Raw genomic sequence first — 16,069 nt, 5'->3', positions numbered from 1 at the left:
GTGTGAATCAGGCGGTATAGTGATACCAGACTTCAAACTATACTACAGAGCAATAGTAACAAAAACAGCATGGTACTGGTACCAAAACAGGCGGGTGGACCAATGGTACAGAATAGAGGACACAGAAACCAATCCACAAAACTACAACTATCTTATATTTGATAAAGGGGCTAAAAGCATGCAATGGAGGAAGGATAGCATCTTCAACAAATGGTGCTGGGAAAACTGGAAATCCATATGCAACAAAATGAAACTGAATCCCTTTCTCTCGCCATGCACAAAAGTTAATTCAAAATGGATCAAGGAGCTTGATATCAAATCAGAGACGCGCCGTCTGATAGAAGAAAAAGTTGGCTACGATCTACATTCAGTGGGGTCGGGCTCCAAATTCCTCAATAGGACACCCATAGCACAAAAGTTAATAACTAGAATCAACAAATGGGACTTACTCAAACTAAAAAGTTTTTTCTCAGCAAAAGAAACAATAAGAGAGGTAAATAGGGAGCCTACACCCTGGGAACAAATCTTTACTCCTCACACTTCAGATAGAGCCCTAATATCCAGAGTATACAAAGAACTCAAAAAATTAGACAATAAGAGAACAAACAACCCAATCAACAAATGGGCCAAGGACCTGAACAGACACTTCTCAGAGGAGGACATACAGTCAATCAACAAGTACATGAAAAAATGCTCAACATCTCTAGCAGTCAGAGAAATGCAAATCAAAACCACCCTAAGATGCCATCTCACTCCAGTAAGATTGGCAGCCATTATGAAGTCAAACAACAACAAGTGCTGGCGAGGATGTGGGGAAAAGGGTACACTTGTACATTGCTGGTGGGACTGCAGATTGGTGCAGCCAATTTGGAAAGCAGTATGGACATTTCTTGGAAAGCTGGGAATGGAGCCACCATTTGACCCAGCTATTCCCCTTCTTGGTCTATTCCCTAAAGACCTAAAAAGAGCATGCTACAGGGACACTGCTACATCGATGTTCATAGCAGCACAGTTCACAATAGCAAGACTGTGGAACCAACCTAGATGCCCTTCAATAGACGAATGGATAAAAAAAATGTGGCATTTATACACAATGGAGTATTACTCTGCATTAAAAAATGACAAAATCATAGAATTTACAGGGAAATGGATGGCATTAGAGCAGATTATGCTAAGTGAAGCTAGCCAATCCCTAAAAAACAAATGCCAAATGTCTTCTTTGATATAAGGAAAGTAACTAAGAACAGAGTAGGGATGAAGAACAGGAGAAGAAGATTAACATTTAACAGGGATGAGAGGTGGGAGGGAAATTGCACGGTAATGGAAGGAGACCCTCAGGGTTATACAGTGGAGGGGGTAGAGAGAGAGGAGGGGAGGGGAGGGGAGAGGTGGGGAGGGGGTAGGGTGGATGATGGGAAAGGCAGCGGAGCACAACAGACACTAGTATGGCAATTTGTAAATCAATGGATGTGTAACTGATGTGAATCTGCAATCTGTGTATGGGGTGAAGGTGGGAGTTCATAACCCACTTGAATCAAAGTGTGGAATATGATATGTCAAGAAATTTGTAATGTTTTGAACAACCCACAATAAAAAATTTAAAAAAAAAAAAAAGAACTGATTCAATCATAGTTGTAAATTCTACAACTAATATGACTACTGAAAATTCCATATTAAGCCAGGCATGAAGGTACATACTGTAATGTATGAGCTGACAAATTTCTTCAGGTTTCTAAAGTAAAAGTAAGGATGTTAATCAGAGTGAGTAAGAGTATACTGTTATAATGGAGTTACTAAAAGTTTAAAAAATGATTCATGCTTAGCTTCTTTGGGTCCTGTCATTCCCTCAGCCCATTATAACTCACTGAAAAACCAAGCATTGACTTCACTATAGACCTACACTCAGAAATAAAAAGGTCAAGATGATCAAGTCCATATGGCAACAAGCTAATTCTCAAAAGCAAAGTGTATATGTATGATTTTGTAGGGGGAGGGGACGGTAGTGGAACTGAACCCAGAAGCACTCTACCACTGACCTACATCCACAGACCCCCTCTCTTTTTTTTTTTTTTTTTTGCATTGAGACAGGTCTCACTACTAAATTGCCAAGGCTGGTCTCAAACTTGTGATCATCCTTTCTCAGCCTTCTGAGTTACTGGGCATCACTATGCCCCATTCTATGTATGATTTTTTTTTTTTTTGGTACCAGGGATTGAACTCAAGGGCACTTAACCACTGAACCACATCCCCATCCCTTTTTTTTTTTTTTTTTTTTTTGTATTTTATTTAGAGACAGGGTCTTCCTGAGTTTCTTAGGGACTCCCTAAATTGCTGAGGCTGTCTTTGACTCACAGTCCTCCCAAATTGCTGGGATTGCAGTGTGCAACACCGTGCCTGGCTCTATGTACGATTTTTATAATAGTTAGCAGGACTGTTATAGTAACCAGATCCCAAGTAACAATCTAACTTACAGATTCAAGCTATGGTTAACTAATATGGGATTGCACAGGAATTAAACAAACAAGAAGGTATTAAATGGAAAGCCATTAAGGCCTTTTTTATAAGAAATAATTAAATTGTGGGGCTAAGGTTGTGGCTCAGCAGTAGAGCACTTGCCTAGCATGTGCAAGGCCCTGGGTTTGATAAAAGCATATATAAATGCTGAATACTGGCTTTGAGTTACTGAGTACTAAATCTAGAAACTCAAAAGACACTGTTGTTGCCAATTAAGAAGGCCCAGGGATACATGAACTTTTTATCAAAGTTCATCCAATGTGAGAACAAGGCCAATCTGTGCTTTTTTTTCCTTCAATTTCTGAGAGCTTAAAGGAAACATATTTCCTTAGAAAATGATACACCATTTATTTGGTTTCCTAACACATACACTTAAGAGATTTATAATGGCTATATAGAAAACTACCTCCTCAACAAGGACAATATCAAAATCAAACACAGGTCCCTGTTTAATTAACCAAACTTCCTAATACTAAAATCTGCACTTGTAAGTGTTTTTGGCTTTGAAATTTGAAAACTATCCCAAATCTGGCATAGTAGTAGTATAGACCCCTGTTTAATTAACCAACCTTCCTAATACTAAAATCAAATGGATCTTATAGAGTTCATCAGTATTCACGCAAACTTCTCTACATCTGTATTCACTCTTACCTTCCTGCATTCTGTCATGGTGAATAAAGATCTCATGCCTGTTCAAGGTTAACCTTTACATCTACATATCAGACACCATCTCTATCCACATTCTCAGGATCCCTGCTATACCAATGACAGCCTCTATCTTACCCATTATCCCTACATTTCCCCATATCATCATCATCATCCTTTTTTCCTTCACAGCTAAATTTCTTTAAGGAAGCATAAATTCTCAGTCTCCCCACCTTCCACTCTCACTGCAAATCTGGATCTCATTATCATTGTGGACACCCTCATCACAACACCAATGAACCACTTGCTGCTAAATGGAATGGAAACTTTCCAGGCTTCTTATCATTAAAACTTCCCTCCTAGGTACTAGCCCAGCTGGTTTATCTGACTCTCTGCCAGCCTCCTCAGAATCAATTACTGACTACTCTTCCCAACTCCCCATTTAATGCTTGAGTTCTCCAAATTACAGTCCTACACTTCCCACATCTTAATTCCAACTGCTCTCCATGTGGAATTTCACCTATTCTCAGGGCTTTAAATACAACTGTCACCCTGTTCATTCCAAAAATCTGCCTCTATTCTGTATAACTACAAATCCAAAACTGCTCTCATCAACCTTCTATTCCATAACAATCATAACACTCAAACTTCAAAGTGCCACCACTCAACTTTATAGCTTTTCAAAATTCAAATACCTAGCCCCACCACCTCACCCAACTCCAGAGAATACAGTCTTATAGGGTCTTGTAAGTCTGGAATAGGCAATCTTCACATATAATAATCTCTTCAAGATATTACAACACAGGTATCCGGGCTTTGAGAAATAATGATTAATGTTTTTGTCTATGTAAGACATAAACATGCAATAGTTTTTCTATAGCAATGCTTGGAAAAACATAGAAAGCTGCTCACAGCTGGACATAAACTGAAGGCAAGCAATATCTCAGCATACTGGTAACCCACTGGTGGTACTCCAGAAGAAGCTCTAATAGAAATACATATATGAAGCTGGACATGGTGGCACACGCCTGTAATTCCAGCGACTTGGAAGGCTGAGGCAGGAGGATCATAAGTTCAAGGCCAGCCTCAGCAACTTAGCGAGGCCTTAAGCAACTCAGTGAGATCCTGCCTCAAAATAAAAATAAAAACAAAAAAAGGTAGCTGGGGTTGTAGCTCAGTAGTAGAGGACTTGCTTCACAAGCATGAGGCCCTGGGTTTGATCCTCAACACCACATAAAAATAAATAAATAAAAATAAAGATATTGTGTCCATCTACAACTAAAAAGAAAATTTTAAAAAATTAAATTAAAAAAATTTTTAAAAGCTGGGGATATGACTCAATGGTTAAGTACCTCTGGGTTCAATCCCTGGGGGGGGGGGGGGAACAGAACAGAAATACATGAAATAAGCAATATGTAATTCAGAAAATCAGTAGGGAGGATTCAGAAATAATGATTAATGTTTTTGTCTATGTAGGACATAAACATGCAATAGTTTTTCTATAGCAATGCTTGGAAAGAACAGAAATACATGAAATGAGCAATATGTAATTCAGAAAATCAGTAGGGAGGATTCAAAAATAATGATTAATGTTTTTGTCTATGTAGGACATAAACATGCAATAGTTTTTCTATAGCAATGCTTGGAAAGAACAGAAATACATGAAATGAGCAATATGTAACTTTGCAAGTTCAAGTCCAGCCTCATGAACTTAGCCAGATCCTAAGGAAATTAGTAAGACCCTATCTCAAAATAAAAAATAAAACAGAACTAGGAAAGTAGCTCAATGGTAAAGTGCCCCTGGCTTAAATCCCCAGTACCAAAAAAAAAAAAAAAGAAAGAAAGAAAATCAGTAAGTATAGTTTCCAACTTAGTTGAGATCTAAATATTTGGACAGAGGTGGGTTTGAAATTGTTCTCTCTGGTAGATATTTTTATGGCAAGACTCTTCTGTGGAGTCAGATAATAGGGGAACCAAAAACTTTAATAGTTGGGCAGAACCAGGATTATCCTTCAGAGACCACCCCCACCCCCCCACCCCTGCCCAAGGACATCCTCTGAATAGAAGGTCATCCCATCTCCTATTAAAGAAAAGGAAGGCCCAGATTTCCTCAGAAATAATTGAGAATGTGCTCAGTGTAGTTTAAAACCTCTCGCTCTCCTTGGCCAATATAATTCTCCCTTTTCACTTTTTCCCCAGATCCTAGTAATTTTATACAGTGAAAAAAAAAAAAGAAAGAAAGAAAAATATAGGGGACATTATTTATATATCCTGAACAAAACAATGGTTATAAGTTTTCTTTCTAAGAGACCAAAGAGTATTTGAATTGCAAAATAAAGTTCATTACTATAAATTATTTAAACCAAAAAAATGTTCATACAATACAGAATTAAACTGTATTTTCTTTTATTTTGGGGAGGGGGGGAGAGGGGGACTTGGGTTGAATTTTTATTTTGTTGTTGCTTTTTGTTTGTTTTTTGTTGGTTTTTGGTTTTTTCCCCCCACCATGGGGATTGAACTTGGGTGCTTTACCAATGAGCTACATTCCCAACCCTTTTTAAGTCAGGATCTTGCTAAATTACCCAGGCTGACCTTGAATTTGGAATCCTCCTGCCTCAGCCTTCCAAATCACTGGGATTACAGGTGGGTGCCAATGTGCTCAGCAGAAGTAAACTATTCTAAAGACCCCTTAAAACACATGAAGATCCAGGCATGATGGCACATGCCTGTAATTCCAGTAAATCGGGAGGCTGAGGCAAGAGGGCTGTTAATTTGAAGCCAGTCTCAGCAACTTAGCCAGGCCCTAAGCAACTCAGTAAGACCTTATCTCAAAATAAAACATTAACAAAGGGCTGGGGATGTAGCTCAGTGTTAAAATGCTCCTGGGTTAAATCCCCAGTACCCAAAAATTCAAAAAAAAAAATAATAAAACATATGAATATGTAAAGAGAAACAAATAATATAAAAATAGGATAGAATATGGGCTGGGGTTGTAGCTCAGTGGCAGAGCACTTGCCTAGCATGTGTGAGGCACTGGATTTGATCCTTAGCACCACATGAAAAAATTAATAAATAAAATGAAGGCATGCTGTCCATCTACAACTATAAAAACAAAACAAAAAAAATAGGATAGAATACATAATAATAAAAGGATAATGAAGCCAGAATGAAGGTCAGTCATTCAGCATCCCTGCGTTCCATCTCTAGTACCACACATGCACACATACATAAATGATTATAATTGTGTTCCATAATGTATATATCTAAAGGGGCAAATCCAATCTAGGCACAGTAGCAAATGCTTCTAATCCAGTGACTCAGGAGGCTTATGTAAGAGGATTGTAAACTCAAGGCCAGTTTGACAACTTAGTAAGATCCTGTCTGAAATGAAAACTAAAGAGGGTTGGGAATGTAGCTCTGAGGTAGGGTGTCCCTAGGCTCAACCCTCAGGCAAGTCAAAGTTTGAGGGTATAGCTCAGCGGTAAAATGCTTGCCTAGCATACAAAAGGTCCTGGGTTTTGATCACCAGAACCACAAGAAAAAATAAAATAAAATAAATAGCCAGGCATAGTGGTGCAAGCCTGTAATCCCAGCAGCTCAGGAGACTGTGGCAGGAGGATCATGAGTTCAAAGCCATCCTCAGCAAAAGCAAAGCACTAAGCAGTGAGTCCCTGTCGCTAAATAAAATAAAAAATGGGGCTGGGGATGTGGTTCAGGGTCGAGTGCCCCAGAGTTCAATCCCCAGTACCCAAATTAATTAATTAATTAATTAAATGAAATAAATAATAAAAAATTAAAAGGAAGATCACTTATATTTTCTGTCTTTAAAGTTTTAAAAATTTTAAAGATGCATAGTCATGATGGCTGTGGCTATAGCTCAGTGCTGGAGCACTTGTCTAGAATGTGAGAAAAGCCCCGGGTTCAATGCCACACCACCACCAAAAAAAAAAGAAGCATGGCACAAGTTACTTACCTTGTCCACTTCCACTATTATCAACATCAGCCAAACACAAACAGCCTTGATCAAATTCTTCTTTTTCCCCCAGAACAGTAGACCACCAATCACGGGCTTTAAATAAAGACATTTTCTTTCACTCTAAAAAGAAAGCATTTGTTTATAATAAAAATCTATTTCACACTATGAATTAATCATCACTTAAAGCATAACAAATTAAATTTGGATACCTTTGAGATTAACATTTATGTATTTAACTTTGATTTTTTGTATTTGGTACACTTACATGAAACTACAAATCCAAGTGAATGTAATCCACATTAATTAGGTATTTTACAATGCCACTAGTAAACTGGGCTGAGAAATGTTTCACTCAGGTTGAACTAATTCTATAATCTAGAAAAGAACTGTACAAAGAACAACAAAAAAAAAAAAGTGCTTTGCATGATCAAGATTCAAAATCTAGTCCAGCATAATGGTGCACACTTGTAATTCCAGTAACTTGAGAGGCTAAAGAAGGAAAATAGCAAATTCAAAGCCAGCCTAAGTAACTTAGCAAGACCCTGCCTCAAAAAGGGCTGGAGCCAGGCATGGTATACATGCCTATAATCTGAGGGACCTACGAGGCTGAGGCAAGAGGATAGTAGACAACTTCAGCAATTTAGTGAGATTAAGCAACCCAGTACGATCCCTCAAAATGAAAAATAAAAAGAGATGGGGAACATAACTCAGTGGTTAAGCACCTCTGTGTTCAATCTCTGCTACCAAAAAATAAAATAAAATAAAATAAAGGGCAAGAGATGCAGCTCAATGGTAGAGTACTTGCTTAGCAAGCATAAGGACCTGAATTTAATCCCCAGCACTAGGGAAAAAAAAAGAGAGAGAAAGAGATCTTATAGAAAATATGTATGATTTAAGGTTGCTGAATATCCCTGTTTATCCACAAGACTTAATCCTTTGTTTCAAAGAAAATATACCTGCAAAAAAAACTTTCTTTACAAACAGTAGCTGTGTTCCTAAAAAAGTAAACACAAAATCAGGGATTTTTTCCTTTTTTTTTTTTTTTTTCTGTACTGGGGATTGAACTCAGGGGAGCTGTCACACTAAACTACATTCCTAGCCCTGTTTATTTTTTATTTTGAGACAGAATCACTTAATTGCCCAGGCCAGACTTGAATTTGTAATCTTCCTTTAGCCACCTGAGTCCCTACGATTTCAGGCCTTTGATCACATCACCTGGCAGGTTCCATTTTTGGCATGGCATATGATAAACTCCATAAACCAAATGTCCGTGAAAATTATTTTAACCATTTAACCAGGTTTATCAGTAATCCACTTAGGAAGCTGAAGCAGGAGGATCACAAGTTCAAGGCTAGCCTCATTAATTTAGCAAGAGTCTCAGCAACTTAGTGATAGCCCGTCTCAAAGTAAAAAATAAAAAGGACAGCATTCCTGGGTTCAAACCCCAATACCAAAACCATAAATAAATAAATAAAAAGTACTTGGGATATAGATTAGTTATAAAGCCCCTCGGTTCAAACCTCATTACCAAAAGGGAAAGAAACCATTTCAAGTCTCTGGAAATAAGACATAAAAGCATATGTCAGGGGCTGGGTTGTGGTTCAGCAGTAGCATGCTCACCTAGCATGTGCAAGGCGCTGGGTTCGACCCTCAGCACCACATAAAAATAAATAAAATAAAGGTATTGTATCCAACTAAAACAACAACTATATATATTTTTTAAAGCATATATCAAAAAAACATTATTCAAAGAAAATAAAGGTCTATGTCTAGGGATATAACTTAGTGGTAGAGCATTTTTCTAGTGTGTGTGAAGCCCTGGGTTATATTCCTAGCACTGAAAAAGATTTTAAAAAAAAAATCTACTGAAACTCAGTAGGAACAACAATAGTCTCTAGTATTTGAAATAAGACCCATTCCTTGTCTCCCTGTTTCTATCTCAAATACACAAAAAAGGAACTCAAACTAGATCAAAGGCCTAAATGTAAGCTAATGTGTAGTTTAAACCGAACATATTTTGTTGTTGTTGTTGTTCAATATTGGGAATTACACCCAGGTCCTTGCCTGTTCTAGGCAAGCACTCTACCAGTGAGCTACATCCTCTGAGTAAAAATCTCTTTTTAAAAAGTATTAATAATTGGGCGTGGTAGTCCATGCCTATAATCACAGCAGCCCAGGAGGCTGAGGCAGGAAGATCACAAGTTCAAAGCCAGCCTCAGCAAAAGTGAGGCACTAAGCAACTCAATAAGACCCTGTCTCTAAATAAAATACAAAACAGGCCTGGTATGTGGCTTAGTGATTGAGTGCCCCTGAGTTCAATCCCAGGTACCAAACAAACAAACAAAAAAAAAGTACTCTTAGAAGAATGGTTAAGTAAATTTTCATGACAGATTTAACAGATTCATGAAAGCATGAACAACAAAAGAAAAAGTAGACTTCATCAAAATTTAAAACTTTTGTATTTCAAAGGACCCATCAACAAGATAAAAAAGACACCCACAGAATAGTGAAAATGTTTGCAAATCATATATCAGACAACTGAAGCTGCATTTGTAACCTACAAAGAACTCATACAACTCAATAACAAAAGACAAAAATATAATTAAAAGTGGGCAGCTGAAGAACACAGAAGATGTAAAGATCTCTCAATATTCTTGGATAGGCAGAATTAATATTGTCAAAATGCCCATAATGCCCAAAAATGTTATACAGATTTAATGAAATTCCTATTAAGGTTTGGATGACATTCTTCATAGAAACAGAAAAAGCAGTCATGAAATTCATTTGGAAAAACAAGAGGCCCAGAATAGCCAAAGCAGTCCTTAGCAAGAAAAGAGAAGCAGGAAGCAACACAATACCCACACCTTAAATTATATTACAAAGCTATAGTAACAAAAACAGCATGGTATTGGCACCAAAACAGAAACAAAGACCAGTGGTACAGAATAAAAGACAGAGAGACAAACCCACATAAATATAGTTATCTCATACTAGACATGCACTGGAGAAAATATTTATTGAAGAGACAGATAGTGCTGGGAAAACTGGAAATCCATATGTAATAAAATGAAATTAGATCCCTATCTCTCACCGTACACAAAAGTCAACTCTAAGTGGATCAAGGACCTAGGCATTAGACCAGAGACCCTACACCTCAGAGAAGAAAAAGTAGGCCCAAATGTCCACCATGTTGGCTTAGGAACTGACTTCCTTAAAAAGACCCCTAAAATGCAAGAAATAAAAATCAAGAATCAATAAATGGGATGGAATCAAACTAAAAAGCTTCTTCAGAGCAAAGGAAACAATCAAAAATGTGGAGAGAGAACCTAAAGAATGGGAGAAAGTCTTTGCCGCTTACACCTCAGATATAGCATTAATCTCCAATATATATAAAGAACTCAAAAAACTTAACACCAAAAAAACAAATAACCCAAACAATAAATGAGCTAAGAAACTGAACAGACACTTCACTGAAGAAGAAATACAATAATCAACAAATATATGGAAAAAATGTTCAACATCACTAGCAATTAAAGAAATGTAAATCAAAACTACACTGAGATTTCACCTCACTCCAGTCAGAATGGCAATTATCAAGAATACAAGCAACAAAAATGTTGGTGAGGATGTGGGGAAAAGATACACTCATACATTGCTGGTAGGACTGCAAATTGGTGCAACCACTCTGGAAAACAGCATGGAAATTTCTCAGAAAACTTGGAATGGAACCACCTTTCAACCCAATTACCCCACTCCTCGGCATATACCCAGAGGACTTATAAATAAGCATGCTAGAGTGATGCAGCCACATTGATGTTCATAGCACCTGAATTCACAATAGTTAAGCTATAGAACCAACCTAAGTGCCTAAGTGCCTTTCAATAGTTGAATGGGTAAAGAAAATGTGGTACATATACACAATGGAATATTACTCAGCCATAAAGAAGAATGGAATTATATCATTTGCCAGTAAATGGATGGAAATGGTGGCTATCATGCTAAATGAAATAAGCCAATCCCAAAAGACCAAAGGCCAAATGTTCTCTCTAATATACAGGCTTCTGACTTACAACAGGCCAAGGAAGGAAGGAGGAGGAGAGGTCCGCCAGATTAAACAGAGGGGGCATGCAGGGAAGGGAGAAGAGATGGGAATAGGAACAGTAGAATGAAACAGACATAACTTGCCTATATTCATATGTAAATATACAACCATCATAACTCCACATCTCATACAACCACAAGAATGGAAAGTTATACTCCATGTATGTATGATATGTCAAAATACATTCTACTGTCATGAATAACTAAGAAGAACAAATTTAAAAAACACTGGGCTACTGATATGTACCCTAATAGTAGAGTACACACCAAGCATGTCCCTGGATTCAACCCTCAGCACAAAAAAAAAAAAGGGAGGAGGGGGTTTGAGGACAATGGTTCTGAATAGACGTTTCTTTCAATCAGATATACAAATGGAGATAAGCATATAAAAAGAGGCTTAATACAATTAACCATGAAAATGCAAATCCAAACTATAATATACTGGGGCTGAGGTTGTGGCTCAGTTGTAGAGCGCTTGCCTAGCATGTATGAGGCACTGGGTTCGTTTCTCAGCATCACATATAAATAAATTGAGTAAATTGTCCATTGACAACTAAAAAAAAAAAAATTTTTAACTACAATATACCACTTCACCCACTATGATAGCTAGTATCAAAAAATCAAAATATGCATAAATTGATTTTTTATTTAATTTAGCTAATTGTCTTGAATTTTAAAGAAGGAACTAGGTGCAGGGCATAGTCGCACAATCAAAAATCAAAAAGTGAGATAGTTGGGTGATAGGTAAAAAAATCCTTAACAGATACCAATGCCTCAATCTTATACTTCCCAGCCTCCAGACTTGCAAGAAAATAAATTTCTAATTTTTTATAAATAACTCAATCTGTAGTATGGAGTTTTAGCAGCACAAATCATGACATGATTCAGCAATTTCATTCCAAGCTACATATTAAAGGGAAATAAGAACATATCCATATAAAAATATACACACGAATGCTTATAGTAGCATTATTCATAATAACCAAAAGGTGGAAACAACCCAAATGTCCACCAATTGATGAATATATAAAGAAGAGGTGGCATATCCATAATATCATATGATCATAAACAAAGAAAAGAATTAAGTGCTAACATATGCTACAACATGAATGACCCCTAAAAATGTTATACTACCCAGGCATGGTAATGCATAACTGTAATCCCAGGGCCTCAGGGGATAAGGCAGGAGGATCACAAGTTCAAGCCCAGCTTCAGCAATTTAGGGAGACCCTGGCTCAAGATTAAAAATTAAAAGCAGGAAGATCACAATTTCCAGGCCAACCTCAGCAGTTTAGCAAGGCCCTAAGCAATGCAGTGAGACCTTTCAAAATTAAAACATAAAAAGGACTGGGGATGGAGTTGGTTTAAAAGTGCCCCCTGGGTTCAATTCTCACTACCAAAAATAAAAAATTATTAGAAAACAATAATTTGAAGTTAACAGGTGCAGACCTATAAACACGCATAAAACATTAGTTTCTAAGTTCTTAAAATAATAAATGGGAGATACTCACTTTATCCCCTAAACTCCAGAAAGTCTCTTCAACACATTATCACATGACACTTTCATTTTACTTTTTATTATTTATTTACACACATATTATTTTCCATACCAAGTTCACTTAGATTTAGGTTACATTTAAGAGATAGATGATTTTAATCTCATTGACCTAGTCCCACAATATGGAAGAAGAATAGAAGAATGGCAGTGGCAGTGAAAATCCCAAACAACATTGTGGGAGAAATATATAGGTCTGAAAGCAGATCCCAGAATTAGGAGGCTATGACCCTGACGCTATTTCTCATTTTTGGAACATTGCTTTCTCCAGGTTATGCTAGTATCACATCATATTTCAAAAAGTAGGAATCGGGTTTTCCACTCGAGCACAGATGACAAATGCATGTAAAGTTAGGAGAATTTTGCTTTCAAAGGCAATATTACAAGGTCCCAGTGTTGGGGTCTCCAGGAAGACTTGAAAGCCAGGCTTGGTGGCTCATGCCAATAATCCCACCTACTTGGGAGATTGAGGCCGGAAGATCACAAGTTTAAGGCCAGCCTCAGCAATTTAGCAAGGCCCTAAGCAATTTAGCAAGATCCTGTCTCAAAATTTAAGAAAGGGTTGGAGGTGTGACTTATTGGTTAAGTGTCCCTGGGCTCAATCCCTGCAAAAAAAATAATAATAATAATAATAAAAGAAGAAGAAGATTCAAAAGGCATAGGAAATAAAGTCAGACAGACCTGGATTTACTTCTTTACCCCACATTCTGGCTATATGATCTTTGGCAAGTACCTCAGCCTCTAGTCTTCAAATTGTTCTGAGTGGTGGGAAAATAAAATGGCCTATCCAGAAAGGGTGGCACACACCTGTAATCCCAGAGGCTAAGGCAGGAGGATTACAACTTCAAGATATTGCAATCTTGCCCTGGCAATTTAATGAGACCATCTCAAATTTAAAAATAAAAAGGGCTGGGGCTATGGTTCAGTGAGAAAGCCCCATTACTGGATTCAATACCCAGTACACACAAAAAAAAAAAAAAAAAAAAGTGAAAAGAAATCAAATGAAGCCACGCATGACCACAAACTCCTACCATCTCAGGAGGCTAAGGCAGAAAAATAGCAGCCAGGTCAGCCTCAGCAACTGAATAAGACTGATTCAGTCTCAAAAATAAAATAAAAAGAACTGGGGATTTAGCTCTGAGAAACAGTGCCCCTGCATAAAATCCCCAGCACCATAAAATAAAGAAAAAAAAAGAAGCCAGGTGAAGGATGCTGAGGCAGGAGGATCACAAGTTCAAAGCCAGACTCGGCAAAAGCGAGATGCTAAGCAACTCAGTGAGACCCTGTCTCTAAATAAAATACAAAAAAGGGCTAGGGTTGTGGCTCAGTGGTCAAGTGCCCCTGAGTTCAATCCCAAGTACAAAATAAAAAAAAAAAAAAGGAAAAGAAATGAAATAGCCTAATACATGTAATTTTTTTGTGGATGCCCAATTCATAATAAGCACTCAATAAATATCAGATAAATGCCATTAGTAATGTAGTAGAAATAGCAGTAGTAATAACTGTGATGGTGGTAATGGTAATGTGTTCTGAGAAAAACCAAATTACAAATACTACTTTCAACCTCCAGATTTAACTTTTTTCGGGGGCATGTACTAGAGATTGAACCCAGGGGTACTTAACCACTGAGCCACATACATCCCAGCTCTGTTTATATTTTTATATTTTGAGAATTTAAATGAGACCCCCCAAAATACTAATAGCATTTTGTGTGTGTGTGGTGTAGGGTACTGAACCCAGGGCCTTGCACATGAGAAATAGTCTACCACTGAGATACATCCCCAGCTCCTGAAAGTAATCTTTGGCAGGATATGGGAAAATGTTGTGTTTATATTGTTTCAGTACTAGGGATACTGACCACTGGGCCTCACACAAGCAAAGCCAGCACTCTACCAGTTAGCTACCTCCACAGAGTTTTTTCTTTTTCTTTTTTTTTTTTTTTTTTTTTGGTACTAGTTAATGAACTCAGGGATGCTGTACAACTGAGCTACATCTCTACCATTTTTTTAAAATATTTTTTAGTTGTAGATGGACACATTACCTTTATTTTGTCTATTTAGTTTTTTTATGGGGTGCTGGGGATCAAACCCAGTGCCTCATGCATGCTAGGCAAGCGTTCTACCACTGAGCCACAACCCCAACCCTCCACCACTTTTTGTTTTGAGATAGACTCTGACGCTAGGATTACAAGCATGGACACCAAGCCTGGCTCTGTAACCCTTTTTAAAATACATAGTTTGAGATATAATCTCCCTTAAACCACTACAACCCATTGTCCCATTAATGGAACACCTATAAAAATATAAGTTGGAGAAAAGTTAGCCTTTTTAACAAATGGTGCTGGGAAACCTGGAAATCCACATATAAAAGAATGAAATCTAAACCCTATCTCTCACCCTGCACTAAAGTCAACTAAAAGTAGATCAACGACCTAGGAATTTGACCAGAAATTTTGCAACTGCTAGAAGAAAATGTAGGCCCAACACTCCACCATGTCAGCACAGAAACTGACTTCCTCAACAAGACTCCTAAAGCTCAAAAATAAAATCAAAAATCAATACTGGGCTGGGTATGGTGGTACATGCCTGCAATCCCAGCAACTTCAGAGGCTGAGGCAGGAGTGTCACAAGTTCAAAGCCAGCCTCAGCAACACAGCAAGGCCCTAAAAAACTTAGCAAAATCTCAGGATGTGGCTCAGCCCCCTGGGTTCAATCCCCAGTACAAAAAAAGAAATCAATAAGTGGGATTGCATCAAATTAAAAAGCTTCTGAACAGCAAAGGAAACAAGCACATGAAGAGACAGCCTACAGAATGGGAGATCTTTGCCACCTGCTCCTCAGATAGGGCATTAATATCAAGAATATACAAAAAACTCAGACTTAACAGCAAAAAAAACATAAAACAATAACCCAAACAATAAACAGGTTAAGGAACTGAACAGACACTTCTCAAAATAAGAAATACAAATTGTTAACAAATATATGAATAAATCTTCAACATCTCTAGCAATTAGGGAAATGCAAATCAAAACTTCATTGGGATTTCATCTCACTCTAGGCCGAATGACAATTATCAAGAATAAAAATAATAATTAATGTTGAGGATGTGGGGGGAAAGGTACACTCATACATTGTTGGTGGGACTGCAAATTAGTGCCACCATGTGAGCAGCTCTGCTCCATGCTCCTCACCAGCATGTAAGTTTACAAAATAAATCATGTCATCTTTAAAAAAAAAAAGACCCATAGTTCCGCCTCTCAGTATCTTCCAAATTGTATT

General features: G+C 37.6%; 1 protein-coding gene across 7 annotated transcripts in view; it reads right to left on the bottom strand.

Annotated features, from left to right (window-relative positions):
• Bbs9 (Bardet-Biedl syndrome 9) overlaps positions 1-16,069 on the bottom strand; it is a 498,145-nt gene that overhangs the window by 480,847 nt on the left and 1,229 nt on the right. For 4 of the 7 annotated variants that reach the window (XM_058584438.1, XM_058584439.1, XM_058584437.1 and 1 more), the window contains exon 2: positions 7,133-7,255. In XM_058584438.1, coding sequence (XP_058440421.1) covers positions 7,133-7,244 — 112 coding nt within the window. In that variant the 5' untranslated portion in view covers positions 7,245-7,255. The remainder of the gene's footprint in view (positions 1-7,132; positions 7,256-16,069) is intronic. The other 3 variants (XM_058584442.1, XM_058584440.1, XM_058584441.1) reach the window with 1 other exon arrangement.

Source organism: Marmota monax, unplaced genomic scaffold, assembly GCF_021218885.2.
Source record: "Marmota monax isolate L192 unplaced genomic scaffold, Marmota_monax_Labrador192_F-V1.1 WCK01_AAM20220418_F8-fsc00107, whole genome shotgun sequence".
In the NCBI taxonomy this organism is placed as follows: Eukaryota; Metazoa; Chordata; class Mammalia; order Rodentia; family Sciuridae; genus Marmota; species Marmota monax.
The sequence above is the reverse complement of the archived record's forward strand: the minus strand, read 5'-3'. Positions and strand labels throughout refer to the sequence as shown.